Raw genomic sequence first — 21,638 nt, forward strand, 5'->3', positions numbered from 1 at the left:
TTTTGTTTTTTGAAATTGCAGGATTTTCATTCACATGCCTTTTTGAATCAGTATAAGACCTATGAGAATGCTTTCTTCAGTAAAGTTACAGGTATAGTAACGATTTATTTACATCAAGTCATTGAGAGATAACTGATAGTTTCCTCAAAACTTTCATTTTGTACTTGTAATTCGTCTCTTTAGTGTGCTTCAACTAGAATCTTACCAGATTTGTAATGGTGAGTTTGTCATAAATCTGACTCACTATCCTCTGCTTCTTTTTTTTTTTAATTTCTTTGCAGAGGAATTGGGAAACGCAAAGGAGCATCCAGCTGCTGCTGCTGGAATTGGTCTCGCTGCTGGTCTCGTTCTTTTGCGAGGTATTATAACCTATGCTCTTATCTGCTTTCGAATTTAGAATGCTCCTTTGCTTAAGAGCATCATCTGAAAAGTATCACATCTCTTTTACTTAGAATTTGTCTTGTACTAATTACAGGGCCAAGAAGATTCTTGTTTCGTCATACTCTGGGTCGATTTCAGAGCGAAGAGGTATCTGACGTGCTCTGCTTATTTTTAAATTGTTTCCTTAACGCTTATATACACTTAGTTCCCCTTTCTTGTTTTTTCATCCACTTCAATTCATTTCTCCAGGCACAGTTCTTGAGAGCTGAGAAGCATGTCCAGGAGTTGAACATGTCTGTGGACTTGATGAAAAAGAGAGAGCATGAAATTGCTTGAGAGGTCGGCTTTAGCAGAGAAGGATATGAAACGCGGTCTTTCTGAACTCATGTATGCCTCAACATCTACCGACCCACTTCCTTCCTTAATTTAATCGACTTCATTTGCGTTATTAAGGCTACTACTGTCATTATCTGTAGGGACTCTGGAAACAATATACATCGTCTTGCTAAGTCTGTCCACAAGGTTGAATGCGAAGCTGCAGGTAAGAACAACACACAAAATCTTTTTTTTTTTACCCTTGTCTACCTTCCATTGGTATATGTATTTCTTCCATGTGTTACTCGTATATGTTAATGAGTTTAGATCCGCGCTGTATATTTACACATAGACTTGTATTCTCTGGCAGATTTAATGGAAGGACTACGACAAATTCCTGGAAGGGAAGCTATCAAGCTTAGAGCCGAAGTGAGTCAATTTCTTTTTCATCTCCCTCATGTTTAAGATTTATCGCGGTGAACGGTCATTCAAGTTCTCGTCTTAAATCATCAGGTGGCTTCCATGACTTCGCTCCTGAGACAGAAGAGGATTGCATTGAACAAAAGGATCATGAGGATGTCTGAGCTTGGAGTTCCGGTCTAATATACAACACAAAACCACCATGTTTTTAGTTTTTCTCTCCACAAGGTATTTCAAGCATGTTCTCGTCAATAAACATCTAACTCTGTCTGAAAAACAAAACCTTAGCATGAGATAGAAATTTGTCTTTTGCTACTGTTCCTGATATTTGAAATTTGAGACCGTTAAAAGAAAAAAAAAAGTTTGAGACCGTTTGCTTATTTGCTCGAGTTGTGAGACGCAATGTTTATAGAAACGTAAAAAAGGTTGTTACAAGGGCTAAGCTCAGTCCCATAACTAATATTGAAACGTAACTCTATGGTAAACTGAGTGTGGGCCATCCACCTACGCGACTAGGTGATCCAACTGCTCTTATGGGTTTCATTGCGTCAAAACCTCGTGACGAGCAAGAAGCTTGACCATTCCGACTGTTAATGTCGAGCGTCCGATCTCTCCTCCTTTGACGCTCTCTCTTGAGCAGAGTCCCTAGCTTATCGTTTACCGGTTTTCCCTTGACCGTAACCGGTTTCATCTCCAAGCCCATCAGCTTCGCAACCACCACATTACACTCTTCGCAACCATCCCTTTTAACGCATGACATTCGAACGGGCTGATATAAGTTATCATCATCGTCGTCGGAATCATCAAAAGAACCGTAGTAAGAAGATTCACGGAGCCCAGCCCTTCGAACAATATCTTCTTCAACCTCTAGCTGAAGTATCATACCCTCTAGCGTTATCGGCGACCCTCCACCGAGAGGGGCTTTTCAGGTGTGGCAGATGGTATCATGTCGATGTTTTGATGTTGGTTTAGTGTGGAATTAGTCGAGCCATCGCCACCACAAGAGCTCGGAAAGCTACCACGTTGACCTCATCCTCTCGTCCTCGAGGCGAGAGAGTATTTCTTGTAGGAAGAAGAAAGACAGATCTTTCATTGTTTTGTTTTGGGGTATTGCCTTAGTGATTTGAAACTGATATATGGTGAAGGAGAAGAAGTCATGGTTGTGTACTGTTTACAAGTTTCATATGAAACTTTAGTGGAGTTCTAAAAAATCATAATATTAAAACTCTTTTCTACTCTCTCTTTTCTTTTTAAGAAATTCACCTTTAAATTCTTTATTGGAACTTGGAAGTGCTCTGTCTATGTATGTTTTAACGAGTGTCAACTGTCACGTAGAAAGTGTCATTGGTGGTCACGAGGTTCTCTTTTCTCATCTCTCACGTACGTATTAGATAAATGTTTTGTTCCGAACCATTCTTTGTTTGACGGAGGAGATATTTCTCAAATTCACTAAAACCACAGAATGTAGGGATTTCAATCTTAAGGGAAAATACTGTATCTGAAAATACAATGGTTTTAGTCTAATAATTACTTTATTCCAGCATGCATTGAAAGATGTCGTAACCCGTAGATATAATAATCTTTTGGCATGCTATACTAAGCATATACGTACGTGCATAGATAACATTAACATCAAACCCTAGTTGCCGAGACAGCGATCATGTAATAGAAAGAATTCTCCTTGAGAAATTCTCTGTTGGCAGCAGCTCGAACTGCATACTGTTTGAAGAGCTTGCGGGTCAGGTCAGGACCGAGATAAGCTTCAACCATTGGCTTTAGACCGGCTTGAACCGAGGTAGACATGGCTCGACCGTAAGTCTCCGGATCTTTCAACTCTTGCTGTTTAGCATTCATGGGGTCAGCTATTTTCAGTACCTCCATTTTCTCTATCTTGAAACCACCACAACCATCAATCGCAGCCGCTATCTCCTCTGTGCTTCTCAGGTACACCGGAATGTTGAAACCATCTCTTTTCTCCTCTTCTATTAAACCCTTTTGCAAACTCACACCCAAAAAAATGTTTTTTGTCAATTCCATGTATAGAACATAAGAAAACGGTCCATAAAGTTAAAAAACATGGGGTCATGATGAGCTCTTATTACCTCATCCACTAGATCTTGCCAAGCTTGATCCATAAAAATAGTGAAAAGGTGCCTGAGACTGGAGTCATGATCACTGACTTGGCTCACTAAGCCAGAAGGTCGACCACCCATCAACATAAATAACACTCCTCCTTCAACAATCTCTTCTTTCCGACATTTCAAGAACTGGACTAAGTCCTTGTCTGACTGCTCCGCGTAGGCCTCCACAACTTCTCCCTCTGCTCCTTGTATCCACGCCCTTCCCTTGTTCCATGTCTTCGATCCTTTTTCCATCACTTTTTCCGGTATCTACATATCCAAAAATCATATAACGAGACACATTCAGATCCATGGATAAACCTTTAATAACAACAGTTATAGAAATTAGTTGGTTCGGACATATCTCATAAGAGGAATAGCCACTATTTTTAACCATACTTTATAGATTGTTGTCTTTTAGATATTTTTATTAACATTTGATGAACCTAAGAGATTTTTTTTTCATTAACTATATATATATATATATATATATATATATATATATAGTTTCAATGTGTATATGTATATATCCATTTAGAGATATAGCCATTACAAATTACATATATACCAAAATTAATGATTTGTTCATCACCTTCGTCTATATTATTAAATTTGTAGTACAAAATGGAGATGTTTGGATACAAGGATAGGAGTATTAAAAAAAAATAAAGTGTTTGGAAACATGGATTATAGTCTTTTTTTAAAAAAAAAAAATTGTTTGGAAACAAAGATAGTAGTATTAAGCAAAAAATAATGGACTTAAGTTATTAAGTCCATTATAAAAAATGTTGTCAATATATATAAAAAATATAATACAAAGCCCGATTTAAAATACCAACTCAAATTATAGTTTTTATATTTCATATTAAGTTTTAAAAATATAATATATGTAATTATTTATATAATGGTACGTATGAAATATTATTAATTATATGATTACTTATATGATGGTACGTATAAAATACGATTAATTATATGATGAAAATATACGATATATAATAATGACTAAGGATGGGTTTTCGGGTACCCATACGAGTTTGGTTCTAATCGGTTTTCTAGGTCAAAGATTTCAGCCCTATTAGGATGTTTCTAAATTTTTGTTTGAGTTTGATTCGGATCTTTGCGGGTTTGGTTCGGGTTTGGATAACTCATTTAAATTATTTTTTAAAGTTTTAAATCACTATATATTTTAAATTTCTCAAAATCTTTAAATAAAATAATATAATACCTATAAATTTAAATAACATATGTCAGAATACCTAAGTTTAGCATAACAATTAGCTTGATTTAAAATTATGAATACAAAATCAATAATTATTTTAAGTATTTTTGGTGATTTGAATATACTTTAACTATTTCAGATATTTATTTTTGACTATCTATATATATTTTTAAGTATTTTAAACCAATTTAAAAGTATCATTTTTGATGTTTTATATACGCTAAATCTAAAAATAATTAATATATATAAGTATATAAATCTATTTATATAAATTCAGGTACCCGAATCCTTCGCTTTGGATTAGATTCGGTTCTTTAAATAACAAAATTTTGAATAATTTGAATATTTGATCATTTTATGTTCGGATTTAGTACTATATTTTCGGATCGGTATCGGTTATGTTCCTTGCCAAATCCTAATAATTACATAAAAACAAATATCATCATATTTTTTAAAATATGCATCCGCGCACTTAGATCAAAGTTTATAATCAATTATTTTAACAACAAGGTAAATAAATATGTTGATTGGAAATGGAATAAAACAAATCCAGAGAATTACATAGTTTACTAGAGATACTCTATGTGTCGAATTTATTATAAAAATGTTTTATTAAGATAAATACATTCAATAATTACAAAAAATAATATATTTCATAAAATTGAAAAATAATATCTGCGCTTTCGAAGCACCCGTCAAAATCTAGTATATTCATTAATAAGCTAGCGAATAAAGTATATACCTGAGAGAGCCATTGTAAGGCGCTTGTGGTCACAACGACATGTAGCTCTCCTTTCGGAAACAGCCTCCCATAGAACGAGCCGGGAACTCCAGCGGCGAAGTACTTATGGCTCGAGCCGTTAACTTTCTCTTCAAACGATCGAAACAGTGTGTTGAAGTCGTTAGAAGGCAAGTCAGAGAAGAATACCTCAAACTCCAGCTCCGGCTGATCAGATTTTCCGTCAATCACGGTTAGCCTCCGCCGTAACACCTCAACCACCGTGTCCACCGTGGAAAACGTGTTGTCTCCGACCGCACAGCCTAAATCGGCTATCTTTATAATGTGAGATGAGCCTCCTTCGGTGAGCTTTATGGAATTGATGGCTGACGTCAGCATTGGTTTGCTCGAGGCCAGAGCTGCGGCCGGACCGTAGCTGTTTTTGGCGTAACTGACGTCATCCTCGCCGCCTTGCATGGAGAGCACGCATTCGAGGCTTCGAGAAGAATCCATATTTTGATCGTAAAATTTATGTAAGAAGATTAGGTGAACGTTGTAACTACTCGTTAAGTTGATCAAAGGAGGGTCTCTATTTTTGGTCTTAATGAAGTTGCATGAGAACCAAACATCTCTATATATACTCGGCTACATTATGGATTCAAAGGGTTTTCTACTCGAATTTACTTAATTTGATTCAGGACACGTCCTTAAAGTGTACAGTTTCTAAGTGATTCAATGAATTTAACCAAACTTTTATTAACCATTTTTAAACCTAAATTGTTAGTGCAATTTTTTCAACTTATAATGTTCAAAACCTCTTGGTCGTGTTATAAGGGGATGGGTTTGGATTCACTTGCACGAAACTTATAAATCATATTGTTCTGAATACCCACGTAGATATAGATTCTTGTTTTCAGCAGGGCCTATCTAGAGCATATTGGCAAGGTAACTTAAAATTTTAGTTGTATATATGGTATCAAAATTTTTACATGAATAATAAGAGCATAAATTTTTAAATGAGTTTGGGCATATTTTTTTTTTGAAAATGTTGGATCAGCACTGGTTTTCAGTTCATTTGAATAGTCTGAAAGAGAGAGTTTATCCATAAACTACATATCTCCTTGAAAACTAGTCTGATCCTTCCATAAGTCTGAAGTTAATAAAAAAAAACTTATGATGTTATTTGTGGTCTTTTATGACCTTTTCTTAGACATTTCTTTTACTTTCATACTGCAGGAAGCAAGACAGTATTAAGAAAAAAAGTATTATGAGAAAAGTATTTATACATAACGAGTGAGAATTTGTACAAGTGTGGAACAAGTTAGAGGATAAAGTAACTGATTACTCAAACTGTAGATAGCTGAGATTTTCTATCTCGTGGGTCCATTCGTTCAATAATGGTTAGCGACTTCAGTCTCCATGGAAGAAGTATATGAGCTAGCTATATATAGGTTATAGCGTGTAAAATATATACTGACCTTTAACTCAAAAAAAAAAAAATATATATATATATATATATACTGACCTTAATCATAAAAGCAGAACGCATAAAATTTTCCGAGAGGGGCCAGAAGAGAGAACGCTTTAAAATTCACAAAAATTTCTGTTAGTAGACGTTTTAAATGTTTTACACGTAAATCAAGTTAAAGTAGTCGTCGTTGTCTCCAAAGTCTAAAGAGATTAGTAGTTGGTTGACAAAAGAAAATGGAAAGAGATTAGCAGTTGCGTCTTAACTTTTGGTATCTATAAAGATTAGTAGATATGGTTATTTATAAAAACAAGTCGTTGTCTGTCCTCTATGATTATTTTCTTCTTTCGATATACATATATAAATAAAATATCACAACTGATAAGGCACAATTTTCCCAGCTAGGTTTATACATTAGGACATATATATATATATGACATATTTGTTAAAATAAAACATGCAAAACATATAAATAACGAAAACAATTGATGTTTATTCACATTTTGTCATTATGATCTTTTTGTTCAACTTCAACTTTATTTATCCAAACATAATATTAACTAGGTTTATATATGACATTTATTAAAATTCTTATACTATCCTCTTTGCAATATACTTTTATCTTTTTCCATTCTTAGAAAAAATGAAAGTTTCCTTAATGCTTTACAAAACATCAATCTTCTGAAATAAAGGGTTCGATGGAGAAATCGTTCAGTATACTGTCACTTCATAGATTCTTTATTTGTAGTCTCCTCGTTTCATAATCATTTATATTTTTTTTAGAAATAATAATTCAAAAATATACATTTTCTTCATTTTAATGCATCACCTATTAATTAGATATTAGTGATAAATTATAAAATTTGAAAATTATTGTGTTTATTGAATTTTGAAAATAGTTAAAACTTCATTGGTGCTGACAAAAAAAGTTAAACATTATGAGAAATAGTTAAATATAAAAAATTACAATCAAAGATATACTTTAAAATAATTGAAATAATATCATTTATCCAATATTTATCAAATTTTCGGTTCATGTTTTTTTTGTAACTTTCTGGTCCATGTTCTTCCCGACCAAACACAAGAAAGTAAGGTAAAAGAAGACTTAATATTGAAAATGCCTATGTATAAAATGCACAATTAATTTTTTATCCGTATTATTGTGAAGCAAAACAAATCGGAAAATCAGATATCCGTGATATTCATAAATATTGAAAAAATTGCTACTATTTGATCCGTGCTCAGACCTATCTACGACTATCCACCAAATGGATTTGGTCAATATACATCAGCAAATCCATGTTCCAGAATTCAAATTTCCAAAGTTGCAACAGGAAAATAAATCTAAAACTTTGTGTTAATAATATAATAGTGACTAAATATCCTTCAGAAATAAAGCTATTTTCTTTGTGTGCAGTGACATGATGTTTTTCTTAAAGTTCTTTTTGTTGCTAAAGATGTTGATTTTTTTCATGAAGTACTTTTACTGTCAAAATGGTGGAGATGTTATATATTTTCTATATATTTATATTAATTTATTTTTATTTTAACACCTATAAATATTTGTTATATAATTTTTTATTAGCATTGTCAATTTCTCAAGTTAAAGGTAGTAGTTGTCAGCTTCGAGTGATCTCGAGATGACTATGTCCCTTGGCAAGAATTACCGCAGCTTCACGGCATGTTAAATGGCCAAGAAAAAGCAACCTCCTTCCCTTAGAATTAGATAATCTAACTAGTTAACTACTAATAAACCACCATGCGGGTTAATAAATTTAATTTTGATATATATATATATATATGAACTTGTAAAAAACAAAATTACTAATAACCAGCAGATAAATAAATGACATCTGAGAGTATACAAATTTCTTTTTTAATATCCGGTCATTATTCTTTAAAACTGACCCTATACAATACTTAATATAATACTAAATATAACTAAATTTTATGATCTTGAAAGTATTTACGTTATACTCTAAAACTGAATAAAATATAAATATTCAGTTGTATTTATAAAAAATCTCAAAGTTACTTAAAAGAAAGATTAAGATTAATTTTATAATTAGAAAATAAATCTAAAAGTTTGTGTAAAATAATACTTCCTCCGTTTTAACATAGATGATATTTTAGAAGGACTACTTTGTTTTATTTTATATGAAATTTTGATATTTTAAAGTTAATTTTAATTTTATTGAAAACTATAAATCAATTAAATTTTACAGTATTTTATATAATTGATTAACTGGTTTTAATTTTTTTTATAACGAAACTATTAAATTATTTAACCTGGATAACTAAATCAGAATAGAACAAAGTTTTTTTCAGGAGAATTTAAATTTTTGATCTTCGTGTGTACTAAGATTGTGTACTAAGAGAAAACATCAAGAAGTATTACAAAGTTTCCAAACCTATTTATTAAATTTATGTTGGGCTAGAGAAAACCAGCCCAAGCCCATATGAAGATCCAAACTGAGGCGATTTATTTAAGATCCGACTCTAGAAGAGGATGAACTAAAAAAGAAAAAAAAACTCTCTCTCGAGACAACAACACATCAATGGCGCCTTCTTCCTCGAGCGGCCTGACCTTCAAGCTTCACCCTTTGGTGATGCTCAACATCTCCGATCACTTCACTAGGGTCAAAACTCAGCTCAACCCTCCAGCCTCCTCCTGCGCGACAGGGAATAACCCCAGCACCGGCGACGCGACGACGCTCACTCAGGATTTTAGGGTTTATGGGTGCGTGATCGGTGCCCAGAAAGGACGGACGGTTGAGATCTTCAATAGCTTCGAGCTTTTGTTAGATCCTACAACTGATACTCTCGATAGATCCTTCTTAGAGAAGAAGCAAGAGCTCTGTAAGGGTTTATAAAAATAAAAATAAAAACTTTAACTTTCTCGTCTATGCTTTGGTCTAATGGGTTTGACTTTTGTTTGGGGCTTTTAGATCAGAAGGTGTTCCCTAACTACTACATATTGGGATGGTACTCTACTGGAAGCGACGCTAATGAATCTGACATGAGTATCCACAAAGCTGTGAGTTTGTTGTTTTGAAAGTTTTGTCTCTGTTGTAGTGATTGTGTTGAGTTTTCATCATGTCTTGTGTGTGCAGCTGATGGACATTAATGAATCTCCTGTTTATGTCCTTTTGAATCCGGCTATCAATCACGCTCAGAAGGATCTCCCTGTGACTATCTATGAAAGTGGTAAGCTTTCATATTATGTCCTTTCATAAGTTTGTACTTTTCATCTTATTGAACATCCAATTTGTGTTTTGTGTGCTTTAGAGATTTAACTTTTTTTTTATAATCCTATCATCTGATGTGATTGTAAAATTTTCAAGAGTTCCACGTCATTGATGGGATTCCTCAGCCAATTTTCGTGAATGCAAGCTACACAATCGAGGTATATTCTCGATCTGTGATTGTCTAATATAATATGAGTTTTGACTTTTGATAACATGGCGATTATTATAACATGTGCAGACTGTCGAAGCTGAAAGAATATCGGTTGATCATGTTGCACACCTTAAGCCATCTGATGGGGGCTCAGCAGCGACTCAATGTAAGCTCCGTATTTATCACAATCTTCTTACCGCATCCCTATGGAACTTTGGTTGATTCCTCCATGTTGTGCAGTGGCTGCTCATCTCACTGGCATACACAGTGCCATCAAGATGCTTAATAGCAGAATCAGGGTGCTCCATCAATATCTTGGCGCAATGCAGAAAGGTATACTAATATTCTTGCTCAAGTCCCCACTCTCTGTCCCTCTTCAGTTTGTTCGGTTAGGGTTTTACTCAAGTGGGTTAGATGATACCGTTGGAAATGCCCATGTGGTTCTAATGACTTGTGTGATTCTGCATCTAGGTGATATTCCTTGCGACAACTCACTGCTGAGGCAAGTAGCTAGTCTACTCAGAAGTCTGCCTGCCGCACAATCAGAAAAGTTTGAAGAGGATTTCTTAATGGTGAGTAGTGCTTTACTTTTCCTTAGCTATGTTAGTTAAAAGAGTGGCATTGGATTGTCTTAAATTCTTAATAATTCTTGGTGTTCTGATTAATATCTTTATAAGTTATATCTGACGTTTTAATTTGCAGGAGTACAACGACAAATTGCTGATGTCTTACCTAGCAATGATCACGAATTGTACCAGGTATGTGCTCTATATAGTTAAACAATGATGGACAGAGATTTATATGGATGTCTTTTGATTGATACAATGACTGAGAATGAGATTAGTTTAATTTGTCTTGGATCTTGCTCAACCGTCCTTGTTATAATTAAGATAGTGAGCCTGTAGGAGCTAGGGGAACATAAACTTTCTTTTTATATAATCATACATATGCTATACCTTGATCAAATGTCAACTACAACTTACTTAAATGAATCCTCTTTCTATTTGTTCACCCACTTTTGTTCCAATCTGCAGCAACATGAACGAGGTGGTTGACAAATTCAACACTGCATACGAGAGGAACAGTCGAAGAGGCGGTAGGACTCCATTCATGTAGAGAGATTAGTTTCAGCTTGAGACCCTTTTTTTTGCGGTTCCTTAGAGAAATCTAGAACTCCGCTGTTCGGAATCTAAGAGCTAATGACGTTCTTCTTTTAGACTACAAGCTATGTTTTAGATTACTTATATTTTTAGCACTTGAATCATGCCACAAGACTTTGAAAAAAAAAAACAGCTTTAGCTTCCCTTAACTCTAACTACTGTTTATTCAAACACGAACAAAACAATCCGTGAAGAAATAATCTGGTTTTCATATTTGTGGTAATCTACTCATATCGCTGTATATCAGTGAGCTCCTCGAGAGTCCAAGTTCCTGTTGTGACACTGGTTCCACCTTGGGCTCTGCTGGTAGCTGCAACATCATCTCAGCTGTATCACCAATTGCAGGCGTTGGCAGGCCGGTGAACCTCTCTTGTCCGATAGCTAAACCTGATATTGAAAGACCCAGAAGCTCAGTTTCGCCACCGTAAGCCGAGAAACCAGCCCAAGGAGGAGGTCTCATGGGTGTCTGGAAGTCAAATAGAGATGAATTGGCTGTGACCATTCCCTCAGAGCTACTGTGTGGCACTGGATAGTGCACTTGGTGGTTCTGGGTCTGAGTCGCTAAACCGCCTGGGATGGTCCCTGAGCTGCCTGGACTCAGGTGGCTGCTATTGTTGCGTGCTGCAGGTACTTCATGGGTGTGCTTGCCTATGTATGTGGTTAATACGGACGTTAGGTCATCGGAAGCTCTCTCCACATGCTTCGTTACGATGCATCCATTAGCTGTGCATTTGTAGTAGCTCCTGTAGCAACATTACACATAAAACAGATTGTGATGAAAAACTTGGGCGAAGAGCTGCAACACAGATAGAGAGGAGTTTGATGATACAAGAAACCTTGGATTCGGGTTTCCTTTAACAACTTTTTGTCCATACTTGCGCCAGCGATAGCCATCCTCGAGGATGTCAATATCACTTGTGGTCTGCAGCACGACCTTTGGCTCACGGGTGGTTCGTGATGCACAAGCTTCCAGTTTCCTGATACGTGAAATAGCATCACAAGTCAGAACGTCTAGTCTTTCTCAATATATTCAGTGGTTATATAATTAATTTCTAACCTTCTCTTTGGCTCGGATTCATCTGCTTCTCCGTTGCCACCAATGGAAAGACTCATGTGGGACGTTCGCTCTTCTTCACCTTCAACGTTAAAGAAGGCTGCATCACCATACCCGAACTGAGTTCCGCTTTGAACCTGCATTGATCCAGAATGGCTTACAGGTGATGTCCATTCTACGTTCTCATCAGTTCCAGCAAAACTTTCTTGTTGTTCGGTTCCATCTAGTTGCATGTCATTGCATGTCCCAGATGATCCAATGCCTGAACGGCGGTTAGGTGAAGGTTTTGGGTGATTATGATTTTTTGCGTATATGATCTCTGTAATATGACCTTCCCTGGACCGTTCAACCTTCTTCTTCACCTCACAGTTTGGGTGTGTGCACTTGTAATAGCTACGTGGATACTCGCTTCCTTTAACTAGCTTCTGTCCGTATTTCCTCCAGTTGTATCCATCATCTGCAGGTGCACCACTCGATGCCATCGAGTCTCCTAAGCCAATGTCATGTGTCTGCTCATAGGCCTGAGAATCATCAGGTTCTAAACCGATGGTTGTAGGATCAAAGAACTCATCCTTAGCTTTATGATCTGAAGGTAGATATGAGAGCTTTCCTGTTGTTGGAGATAGCTGCGCTTACAAGGTGATAAAATAGATTAGAAACGGATCTGCTAAAAGGGAAGACATAACGCAACGTTTGGAAAATAAAACAAAAATAAAAAGTTACCAAAGGGTTTGAGAGGAAGACAGGAGACTCTAGCAGAGATGCAGGACTAACACCAGGAGAAGAGATGTTTAAACATAGTGACCCAAGAGTACTACTCTCAGTGTTTATACTAGTAGGTACATTAAACCCGGATCTAGCAGCAATCCTTTCACTAAGACCACCTCGTGAATAACAACACGGTTTCTCTTGAAACATGGTTTGCAGAAAGTCTTTATCATCCTTGACGTCTTCTTCTAAAGAAACCTCTCTATCAAGTTCCGCTTTGGATCTCTTCCTTTGGTTAGGACTACAGTCTCTCCATTCTCCCAGTACAGCAAGGTTATTACTAAAACCAGCCATTACTAACCCAAGATTCAGCTTCAGCTTTGGGCTTAACCTGAAATGTGTAAGTAACTTCTAGTAATAATCTTCAAGTAAAATACAACATGCGAGAACAATATACAATGTAGATAAAAAAGGAGTGGGCACCATTACCTGATTTTTTAACAGATCAAATTTTTTTTCTCTACCAGTTAGTACTGTAAGAGAGATCAAAGAGGGGGACTGCTTCTTATCACCTCTTCATATCTTTTGCTTCTCTGTTCTTTAGATTAATCACAGAATGAACAACAGGTGAGAAGAAACTCTTCCTCTCTCTCTCTCTTTCTTGAACGAAGATGTAAAATCGGCTAAAAATTACAAAGCTATAACACAGTTTAGTTAGATAAGTTTTCTCCTTAACTTTCTCACAATCCAAACAACAAAAGTTCAAAAAAAAATTATACAACGTATATAATTCACCAACAGTTAAACTATTTTTAGAAGTGTAAACTTTTTGTGGTTTAGAAAGAGCCATAAATATATACAACATTTAGTTCACTTAATGGGCTAAACTCGTCTCAGTGCTTGTGTTATACACTACTGGCTTAACATTCGTTAACGTAAATAATTTGTAACATGGTTTAATTCTACTAAAAGTATTTTATCAAAAAACTATAGTAAAAACAAAAAGATAATACTGTACAATGACAAAAAATTGTTTGTTTCGCTAACATAGACCCGGCCTTCTAAAATTAATAGCTGGAAGCAGCAACAAAACCTGGGCCTATTAATGTTTAGCATAGCCGATGGTGTAAAACTCGTTGTCGATCTTCAGTATTTAAATTCATGACTGATCAAATTATCTATCAACTAAAGAGATGGAAAAGTTTTATAAAATGACAGCAGATATCATTGGTCAAATATTCAACCCCAAATCCAAAGCCATCACTCATAACGACGCCACAAAGGCACAAACTCTGATAGGCCCAGCACAAAAAGTAGACCCAATTGTGTAATGGAGAGATAGTGTGGAAGAGATTGCAACACACTCGCGACTAAGGGCACGTGAGAAAAGAGAAGAATTTTTCATGAATTTAGTGCCAGTCTTTGTATAAAAAATTTTCATGAATTTTTCACGATGTTGTCCTTCAAGACAGAGAGGTACATACTTTACTTGTCAAGTGTTTAAAGTCGACATAGAATGGGATTTGGTTGCTAACTACATATCACCTGAAAACGCCACAGAGAGCTCTTGGAAATGACCAAGCACCAAATAATACAGACGACGATTCGATATTCATGTCGCTAGGAGAAATACCTTTGAGTAAGGCCACATCAGTTAGCTGTTTTACGTTCACCTTTTAAAGACCTTTGTTTTTATTCATTTTCATGCGTGTTGCAGCATTCTTGCAAACTTGGGACCAAACTCCGGCTCGAGGGTACGAGAAGCCTTTCTGATTCGCCCCTTCTGTCTTCTACTAGTACTACTGTTAAGTCGCCATCTCGTTTGGTGCTAATCCCTCTCAGATTAAAGATTAAAAAGATTTTTGTGTTTGTGTGTGTCTGTGTTTATGATTGTACCCTTGTAATTCTCTGTTTATTATTATCCATGTGACGCCCATGTTTTAGGTAGTTCAAGTCCTCCAACATTTTCTTACAACTAATAGCCCAAGCGCATGATATTTATATGCATGCATGTATTCGAGATTCAACCTGATAAATAAATGAATGAATGTGGAATGATTTTTTCTCAGTTTGTGAAGATCTAATAAAAACATTCTTCCCTTTTGTGAAACAATTTCCATCAAACACATGTAAGAAATCTGACTGGGATCCAAACAAATTGATTTTTCTTCTGATATACAGATTTCATAGGTAGCATTTTTTTTTTTTGTGAAAGACAAATGCTTTTAGAAAAAAAATCAAAGATATGATTTAAATCCTACTACAATACATTTTTTTTGGAACGGCAAACTACAATACATTAAAATAACAATAAACTGTATTAACATCATGAGGATGCCGAATCGGACGGTTGCAAACGACTAACTTGTTGCTAAGGGCAAAGGATCTCACCACGTGTCAGAATCATCAACCCACCACACACGTCCATTATTTTATATAGAACTAGGGTCGGCCCGCCCTACGGGCGGGATGATAATTTAAAAATAATTTAAATAATTAGAATAAATATTTTTATTTAATTTTTGTTTTATTTTAAAATGTTTTATTCTATATTAGTATGAGTCATTACAATTAATAAAATTGTTTATTTGAAGTTTTATTATATTTTTATTTTAATGGTGTAAAATTGTTGATTTATTTGTTTAATTTTAAGTTACCTAGTTTTATTCATTCCCTTACATTATTTTATATCGTGCTCTTATTCGGCTATATAGCTATATATTTTAATTTTACACAGTTGTAGATCTATATTTATAGTTTTTTTAGAATTCATGACATAAATATTTAAAATACATTCTACATCTATTTAGTTAGAATAACTTAACATATCTCTTTTATATTAAAAATTATCCATTTACTGTTTTATATTTATTTTTTATTTCTTTAGTTTTTCTATTTTTCTTTATAATTATTTTTGATTTTTGATCATCGATTATTTTATTATTATGGTCTTGTTTTCGTAGAAAATGTTTTTAATCTATTATGTATTAATATTTGGTTATGTTTTTCTCTATTTGTTTATTTTCTAATCTTGAGCTCTAACACGATGGAATCATTTTGATAAACTTTACGCTTTTTATTTGCATTTGATAAAACGTTGTGAACACAATATCGCTAAAAGTCGTATTTGTTCTTTTTCTGAAGTGCATGTATTTTAGACGATACTATAGATTGTGTGCTAATTTCACATTGATGGATTTTTTTGTTAGATTGTAATTAAACTATTGATTAAAAAAAGTGTTGGCTATTAAACATTCTATTAATAACTTTTGTTTATAGAATAAGAAGATAAATAATATAGAGTGTTTAATGCCTTTTTAAAAATTATTGATCATCTGGAACGCTTAGGTTACTTCAATATAGTGAAATTTAGAGCTTTTTAGCACTGAGGAGCTTATATGCAAATAAATATATAGAAATTATAACAATAATCTGTAACATTTCTCAAAGAAAAAAACAATAATCTGTAGCAACGGATATAAAAAAGAGTCAATGTGGTATCTCCTCCCTCTTTCACAAACAACATGATAGATAGAGATCTTACGAAGATAGAGACACCAAATTACTTTACAAAAGAAAAGGTTTGTTTTTTTTTTTTCATATCCTTTCGACTTTATCCGCCTTGATCACAGGATTGGCCTTTGCGATTACATCACGTCCAACTTCTTTGAAATCAAAGCTACACTCGTGCCTCTCCGGGTTCCTATGGCTTCTGCAGAACGTGCTACCGCATTTGCACTTAAACCCCATAACCCCAACCTTCTTGTTACAGCTAAAACACCTGTTCGTCCGTGCAGGTTTCTGACGGCTCTGCCTCCTCATGTCCCGTGGCTATAGGAGCTGATGACGGCTCAGCGGTTACAACAACAGAGGCTGGTCTGGTTTCAAGAGGCTGTTTTTGCTCTGGTGTGACAATGAGACTGAAGATGGAAGCTTAAGTGAGTTCTTCAGCAGATTTTGCTACAGCGGTTAGATCTTCCTCGGCTCAGAGACTTCTGTATCATTTGGAATAGAGGTTCACGTTGGAAGACTCGAAGAAACCACATCTATTGTCGCAGAGTTATGGCTCAGTTGGTGGGAAGCTTGGGCTGTTGTTTTGCTCAGAGCTTACTGTTGTTCCTTTCTTCTTCTTCTCAAATCTATTAAACAAACAAAAAAAATTATATTCTGACAGTAACAAAAGAATGTTATAAAGATGATAATCTTTGCATTAATTTGATTCAACCCAGCTACGAAATTGAATCAATTGAATTAAACCCAGATTGGGTATAATCAATTTGCCTCATTTCGATTCAACAGAGGTTCTATATAATAATCAAATGGAAATCAATTCGATATAATCAAATTGATTCATTTCGATTTAAAAACCTTGCTTCAAAGAAGATATATCATCGTGTAGATTCAATGATCGTCACAGGAGGGAGTCGAACCGCGACGGAGGAGCTACAACGGTGCCGATTCAATGCCGAGGAGGAAATCAAAATTAGCAATTTTCTCTTGATTTTTTTAGAAGATTATGATGAAGAGGATTGGACAGATGATTTTTGTGGGAGATGATTTACCTTTTAATCAGCGAGAAAGATGTCCCTGCCGCGTTTGACATTCCCGGCGTCACAGAATTGCAGCAAGCTAACCTGTACAGTGAAAGAACACCTATCAGACTTCAAATCATAAAGAATTATAAGTTTATTTCTCTGCTTAAACAGATTGAGAAGATGGTTTTGAGAAGAGAAAGGCTAACCTATTTATACTCTTCTTATTGAATGCTAGTTAGTGGAGTAGTGGTTTTATCGATTCAATGAGAACGTGAATGCCACAAATTGAATGTAAGTATACCGTTACGTCTTCGTCTGGTAAAATTCTGAGTCAGAGGAAGAAGATTAATCGAAACCCTCGAGTTGGGACCGATATCGCGACGGTGGAGAATGATGAGAGTTCAACCCGTGAAATAGAAAACGACGCGTTTTGTGTGTTTTTCTTATTTATGATGGGCTTTACCAAACTGTATTTAAAAAACAAATGACAATCAAAAGCCCAAATGAAATTAGATCTTCGATTAATGAAACGCAAAGTATCAGTGAAAAGGACACGTGTCAAGCTCTAATCTCCCTATTTGATGACGTGGCCTCCTTAGAAGAGAGTCCCCTTTTCTTTATAATAATAGATAATAAAATAAAATAAAAACGAATAACCGCAAAGGAAATGAAAATAAAATAAAATAAAATAAAAAAGGTAAACTTTTTTCCGGCGACGAAAGTTTCTACATTGAACGAGCACGAATGGGATAGAGAGGGAGATCTGCGAATTCCAGTCGTCGTGGGTCCTCCTTCGATCTCATCGAACCACCTTTACCTTCTCTGGTTTCCAGATTTTTCAATTCAATTCTCGCGCGCGTGTATGTGTTCGATTGAGCTGGATCCTCTCTAATCTACGTTAGATTTGATTATTCATTTCAGTGATCATTGCTTCTCTCGATTCGGTGGATGGTTCTCTGTACGAAAGTCTCGAGCTTTCCTTGAATTTTAGCTTTGTTTGAGTTGACCTTTTGGATTGAATTTGGGTTTGGGGTTGTTTGATTTGAGAAAGAGATTTCAAAATTTTTTGATGGATTTGGAGAGTGAAAGCTCTGCGCTTGAGTCTATTGGTGATAATGGTTTGATCCATCAAACTTCCATCAACACTACTGCTGCTGATGATGATGCTGATGATGATAATAATAATGGTAGGAGTTTGGATCAGGAAGGGTCCTTCTCAGACGACAGTGTGAAGCTTGTTTCGACCAGAAGTGATGAGACATCTGTTGACGTGGGTAAAGCGTTGAATTTGGGTTCTTCTCACTCTCCGGTTCTTTCAAAAGGGCGTGGTCTGAGGAAATGGAGGCGGATCAGGAGAGACCTTGTGAAAGACACGTCTGGTAACATGGAGAATAGTAAAGTTCTGAAGAGAGGCTTGTCCGGTTCTGCTGCTCACTCACATGGTAATAAACAGATGCTGTTTCAGTCGCCGGAGATTGAGCAAGAGAGTCAAGGGTCTGTTGGGTCTGTGAATATGTTGAAAAGTGGTGGGGGAGGTGGTGATGGTTTTGAGATGCTTAGGAGTGGTTTTGATGATGCTAGGTTTATGCCAGGGATTGGTTTTTCAGCTGGAAAGGATGATGATCGGAGCAGCAAGTCCTCTACGCCAGTGATTGGTAGCTCAGGTCAGAGAGGAGGGAAAGGTCGGGTAGAGAATAGTAAGAAGCATAGAGGAGAAAGCGTGGAGAAGGAGAACTCTCATTCCAGCTTGGAATCTGATTCGAGAAAGCCTAGTAGTGGTAGCCTAATGATGAACTACAAGGGAAGGGTTGGCGATGAAGCTGATATGAATGGAGAAACTTCAAAGAGAAATGATGATGGTGAAGAAGAGTCATTAAACAATAACAATGGTTTCTCAGAGGAGCTGGATCCGTTAACAGAGGCCATTGATGGTTTCATCACCTTGCAAGAAGCTCTTGAAAAAGGTAATCCACTCTAATTTTTTTGTTCTTGCTATTATCGGTAACCGAAAGTTGGACTATTTTTGACCAATCTCATGTGCAGAGGTTCAGCACTACCGGGAGATCGGGAAGGAGACGATGCCACAGCATCGTGAAGGAGCCAGTGAGGTAAGCTCACCTGGCTCAGAGATTGTGACCCTGGTGAACACTGTTGAACAGCTGGAGATCAAGCTAAAAGAAACAAAGTCCATGCTTGAGGTGAAAGAATCACACATTCGTGAGCTCGAATCCACCACGAACCAAAACAAACACTCGTGGGGAGGAGAAACAAGAAACGTTTATGGAGGAACAGAGACTGTGGTCGAAGAGATCTTCCGGCAAAGGATCGAAGCTGAGATTGAATATCTGATATATTCAAGATCCATTGATAAGATGGTTGAAACACAAGAGTCACTGGCAGAGGAGCAAGCTAATGAGACGCTGGACAAGCTGGACAAAGTTCAAACGAAGGCTGCAAGTTTAAGAAACAGAGTTCAAGACCTGCAAAACGAGTGCATAGAAACCACAGGAAGCATCAAGAAGAGAGCATGTAAGATCACTTCATGCTTCCTTATACAGTTAGTGTTACTGCTAACGGTAGCTTTGGTGTTCGTGTCTCAATTGGTGCCGGAGTCGTCTGATATCGTTGTTGTACCCACCTGACCTTTTTGTTTTTTTTTTGTTCTTGGCTTTTCGCGTTTCTTGTTAGCATTTTCAGCTATAGTTTTTGGCCTCTTGGTTATAGAATCAAAAGACATGCTACTTTATATTTTGTTGGAATAAATTCTGCAGCTGGAGAATGGTCTCGATCTTTCGTCGATGAGTTACGTAAATGTTCATGTAGCTGAACACTAACGTCTTTACACAGTCACTGTTCATGTTGTCGATTTGATTCACGTAAGGACATGCAAACTCTTTAAACGCTGAATATACATTCTTTCGCTGGAAACGCCGAGTGAAGTTCACACATTCTCGAAAGTTCACTTCTCTTTTCGTTACCGACCAAAAATAGAAAAAGGAATAAAAATAAGAGTGATTTGTCACACACCACTTCTATACAAATAAGTGAATAACCGATCCGTAAACCGATAAGCTAAAAGCCAGATCTAACCCGAGATTAATATGAAAACTACTAATAATATAATTTGATTTTAACTGAACCAAAGCTTGAAACATACAAAATTTCTATAAACTCAACTTGTATTTACTTAATTTGATTTTGTCTACCTAATTTGAAGTAAATACAAATTAAAGTTGAGTTATTAGGAATTAGATTTATAATGATTCTTAAACTTTTTAAATATAGTGTTATTAGTTTATAGATTCTCATATTCTCATTAAAATCTAGTGTTATTGATTTTATTCTATAATTCTGAACAAAATCATTTTTTTTTATTTTAATAATTCTACAAATCTATTAAAAGTAAGTGTTATTCGAACTTGGATTCTTAATATTTTAACTCACAAAACAAAATTTTGAGAATACTACATGTTTTCTTCGAATTCTTAAAATCATTACTTTATTTTTATAGACTTTTACAATATACAAAATTCTCTACAACTTTTTTCAAATTTAATAAATTTCTTAACTTTTAAAATTAATAAACTCTATAAAAATCTAAGTCCACTATCAGTCCCTTAGTTGTTTCTTATTATCCCTATAACATATTTATTAATAAAATATTTAAACAAAACTAATGTTTTTACAAATATTATTATTATTATTAAATAAATATAAATTATGTTTACATATAAACTTTAATAAAATCATATAAAATATAAGTAAAAATCAATAAAATTTAAGTAAAAGTTATATAAAATTTAAGTAAAACATTATTATTTTTAAATATGCCATTTTATATTAATAATTAATTTTATAATATCTTTAATAACTATTAATGCAGTTGGTTAGGGTATAATTGGCGTTAGTGCTCTTAGTGTTTCGTAGACGCTGATGGTCATTTTCTGATTGATCAAGCTGGCCTGTCATCTTTGATTGCTTTGTTGTATCATGTATGGATGTCTCTTGTGGTATTAACATGAAAGCGTAGTCCATTCTCAACAACCATAGTCACCAACAATCAGAAGCAACCAAAGATGACAGACCAGTTTGATCCAAACATGATACATGATACCACAAGATGTCTGTCTTTCTTGTG

At 35.3% G+C, this 21,638-nt stretch overlaps 5 protein-coding genes and 2 pseudogenes across 6 annotated transcripts; 3 read left to right on the plus strand and 4 right to left on the minus strand.

Annotated features, from left to right (window-relative positions):
* Positions 1-15: 15 nt before the first annotated feature.
* Positions 16-1,434, plus strand: LOC130502812 (RGS1-HXK1-interacting protein 1-like; annotated as a pseudogene).
* Positions 1,435-1,591: 157 nt separating this feature from the next.
* LOC130502813 (uncharacterized) lies at positions 1,592-2,305 on the minus strand. Its single transcript, XM_056997545.1, has one exon. It carries the CDS (start codon positions 1,997-1,999, stop codon positions 1,592-1,594), a length of 408 nt encoding a protein of 135 aa, XP_056853525.1. The 5' UTR covers positions 2,000-2,305.
* A 274-nt stretch (positions 2,306-2,579) lies between these two features.
* Positions 2,580-5,790, minus strand: LOC108840054 (gibberellic acid methyltransferase 1). 2 transcript variants are annotated; one of them, XM_018612869.2, is made up of 3 exons: positions 5,201-5,790; positions 3,219-3,506; positions 2,580-3,108 (listed from the first exon to the last, which is right to left on the minus strand). In XM_018612869.2, exons 1-3 carry the CDS (start codon positions 5,687-5,689, stop codon positions 2,749-2,751), a joined length of 1,137 nt encoding a protein of 378 aa, XP_018468371.2. In that variant the 5' UTR covers positions 5,690-5,790; the 3' UTR covers positions 2,580-2,748. The 2 variants fall into 2 exon arrangements, with proteins under 2 accessions (XP_018468371.2, XP_018468372.1); XM_018612870.2 differs by having other exon boundaries at positions 2,885-3,118.
* Positions 5,791-9,145: 3,355 nt separating this feature from the next.
* On the plus strand, positions 9,146-11,352 carry LOC108842487 (COP9 signalosome complex subunit 6b). The gene is made up of 9 exons (XM_018615411.2): positions 9,146-9,503; positions 9,593-9,681; positions 9,758-9,851; positions 9,989-10,050; positions 10,131-10,209; positions 10,284-10,376; positions 10,515-10,615; positions 10,746-10,801; positions 11,078-11,352. Exons 1-9 carry the CDS (start codon positions 9,203-9,205, stop codon positions 11,157-11,159), a joined length of 957 nt encoding a protein of 318 aa, XP_018470913.1. The 5' UTR covers positions 9,146-9,202; the 3' UTR covers positions 11,160-11,352.
* LOC108842486 (probable WRKY transcription factor 34) lies at positions 11,281-13,399 on the minus strand. The gene is made up of 4 exons (XM_018615410.2): positions 12,981-13,399; positions 12,261-12,883; positions 12,040-12,180; positions 11,281-11,946 (listed from the first exon to the last, which is right to left on the minus strand). Exons 1-4 carry the CDS (start codon positions 13,317-13,319, stop codon positions 11,412-11,414), a joined length of 1,638 nt encoding a protein of 545 aa, XP_018470912.1. The 5' UTR covers positions 13,320-13,399; the 3' UTR covers positions 11,281-11,411.
* Positions 13,400-16,414: 3,015 nt separating this feature from the next.
* On the minus strand, positions 16,415-17,898 carry LOC108842492 (zinc finger A20 and AN1 domain-containing stress-associated protein 7-like; annotated as a pseudogene).
* Positions 17,899-18,173: 275 nt separating this feature from the next.
* On the plus strand, positions 18,174-20,290 carry LOC130502814 (WPP domain-interacting protein 1-like). Its single transcript, XM_056997546.1, has 2 exons — positions 18,174-19,464; positions 19,544-20,290. Exons 1-2 carry the CDS (start codon positions 18,570-18,572, stop codon positions 20,140-20,142), a joined length of 1,494 nt encoding a protein of 497 aa, XP_056853526.1. The 5' UTR covers positions 18,174-18,569; the 3' UTR covers positions 20,143-20,290.
* Positions 20,291-21,638: the final 1,348 nt, after the last annotated feature.

Source organism: Raphanus sativus, unplaced genomic scaffold, assembly GCF_000801105.2.
Source record: "Raphanus sativus cultivar WK10039 unplaced genomic scaffold, ASM80110v3 Scaffold0695, whole genome shotgun sequence".
Taxonomy (NCBI): domain Eukaryota; kingdom Viridiplantae; phylum Streptophyta; class Magnoliopsida; order Brassicales; family Brassicaceae; genus Raphanus; species Raphanus sativus.

Excerpts from the sequence above, each read along its gene's own strand:
- LOC130502813 (XM_056997545.1), bottom strand. The coding sequence starts at position 1,999 with ATGATACTTCAGCTAGAGGTTGAAGAAGATATTGTTCGAAGGGCTGGG.
- LOC108840054 (XM_018612869.2), bottom strand. The coding sequence starts at position 5,689 with ATGGATTCTTCTCGAAGCCTCGAATGCGTGCTCTCCATGCAAGGCGGC. Across the intron at positions 3,507-5,200 it reads CCTTACAATGGCTCTCTCAG|ATACCGGAAAAAGTGATGGA; the intron begins GTATATACTTTA and ends TTGGATATGTAG. Across the intron at positions 3,109-3,218 it reads GGCAAGATCTAGTGGATGAG|GGTTTAATAGAAGAGGAGAA; the intron begins GTAATAAGAGCT and ends AGTTTGCAAAAG.
- LOC108842487 (XM_018615411.2), top strand. The coding sequence starts at position 9,203 with ATGGCGCCTTCTTCCTCGAGCGGCCTGACCTTCAAGCTTCACCCTTTG. Across the intron at positions 9,682-9,757 it reads ACATGAGTATCCACAAAGCT|CTGATGGACATTAATGAATC; the intron begins GTGAGTTTGTTG and ends TTGTGTGTGCAG. Across the intron at positions 10,802-11,077 it reads ATGATCACGAATTGTACCAG|CAACATGAACGAGGTGGTTG; the intron begins GTATGTGCTCTA and ends TCCAATCTGCAG.
- LOC108842486 (XM_018615410.2), bottom strand. The coding sequence starts at position 13,319 with ATGGCTGGTTTTAGTAATAACCTTGCTGTACTGGGAGAATGGAGAGAC. Across the intron at positions 12,181-12,260 it reads GAATCCGAGCCAAAGAGAAG|GAAACTGGAAGCTTGTGCAT; the intron begins GTTAGAAATTAA and ends TTCACGTATCAG. Across the intron at positions 11,947-12,039 it reads AAAGGAAACCCGAATCCAAG|GAGCTACTACAAATGCACAG; the intron begins GTTTCTTGTATC and ends ATGTTGCTACAG.
- LOC130502814 (XM_056997546.1), top strand. The coding sequence starts at position 18,570 with ATGGATTTGGAGAGTGAAAGCTCTGCGCTTGAGTCTATTGGTGATAAT. Across the intron at positions 19,465-19,543 it reads GCAAGAAGCTCTTGAAAAAG|AGGTTCAGCACTACCGGGAG; the intron begins GTAATCCACTCT and ends TCTCATGTGCAG.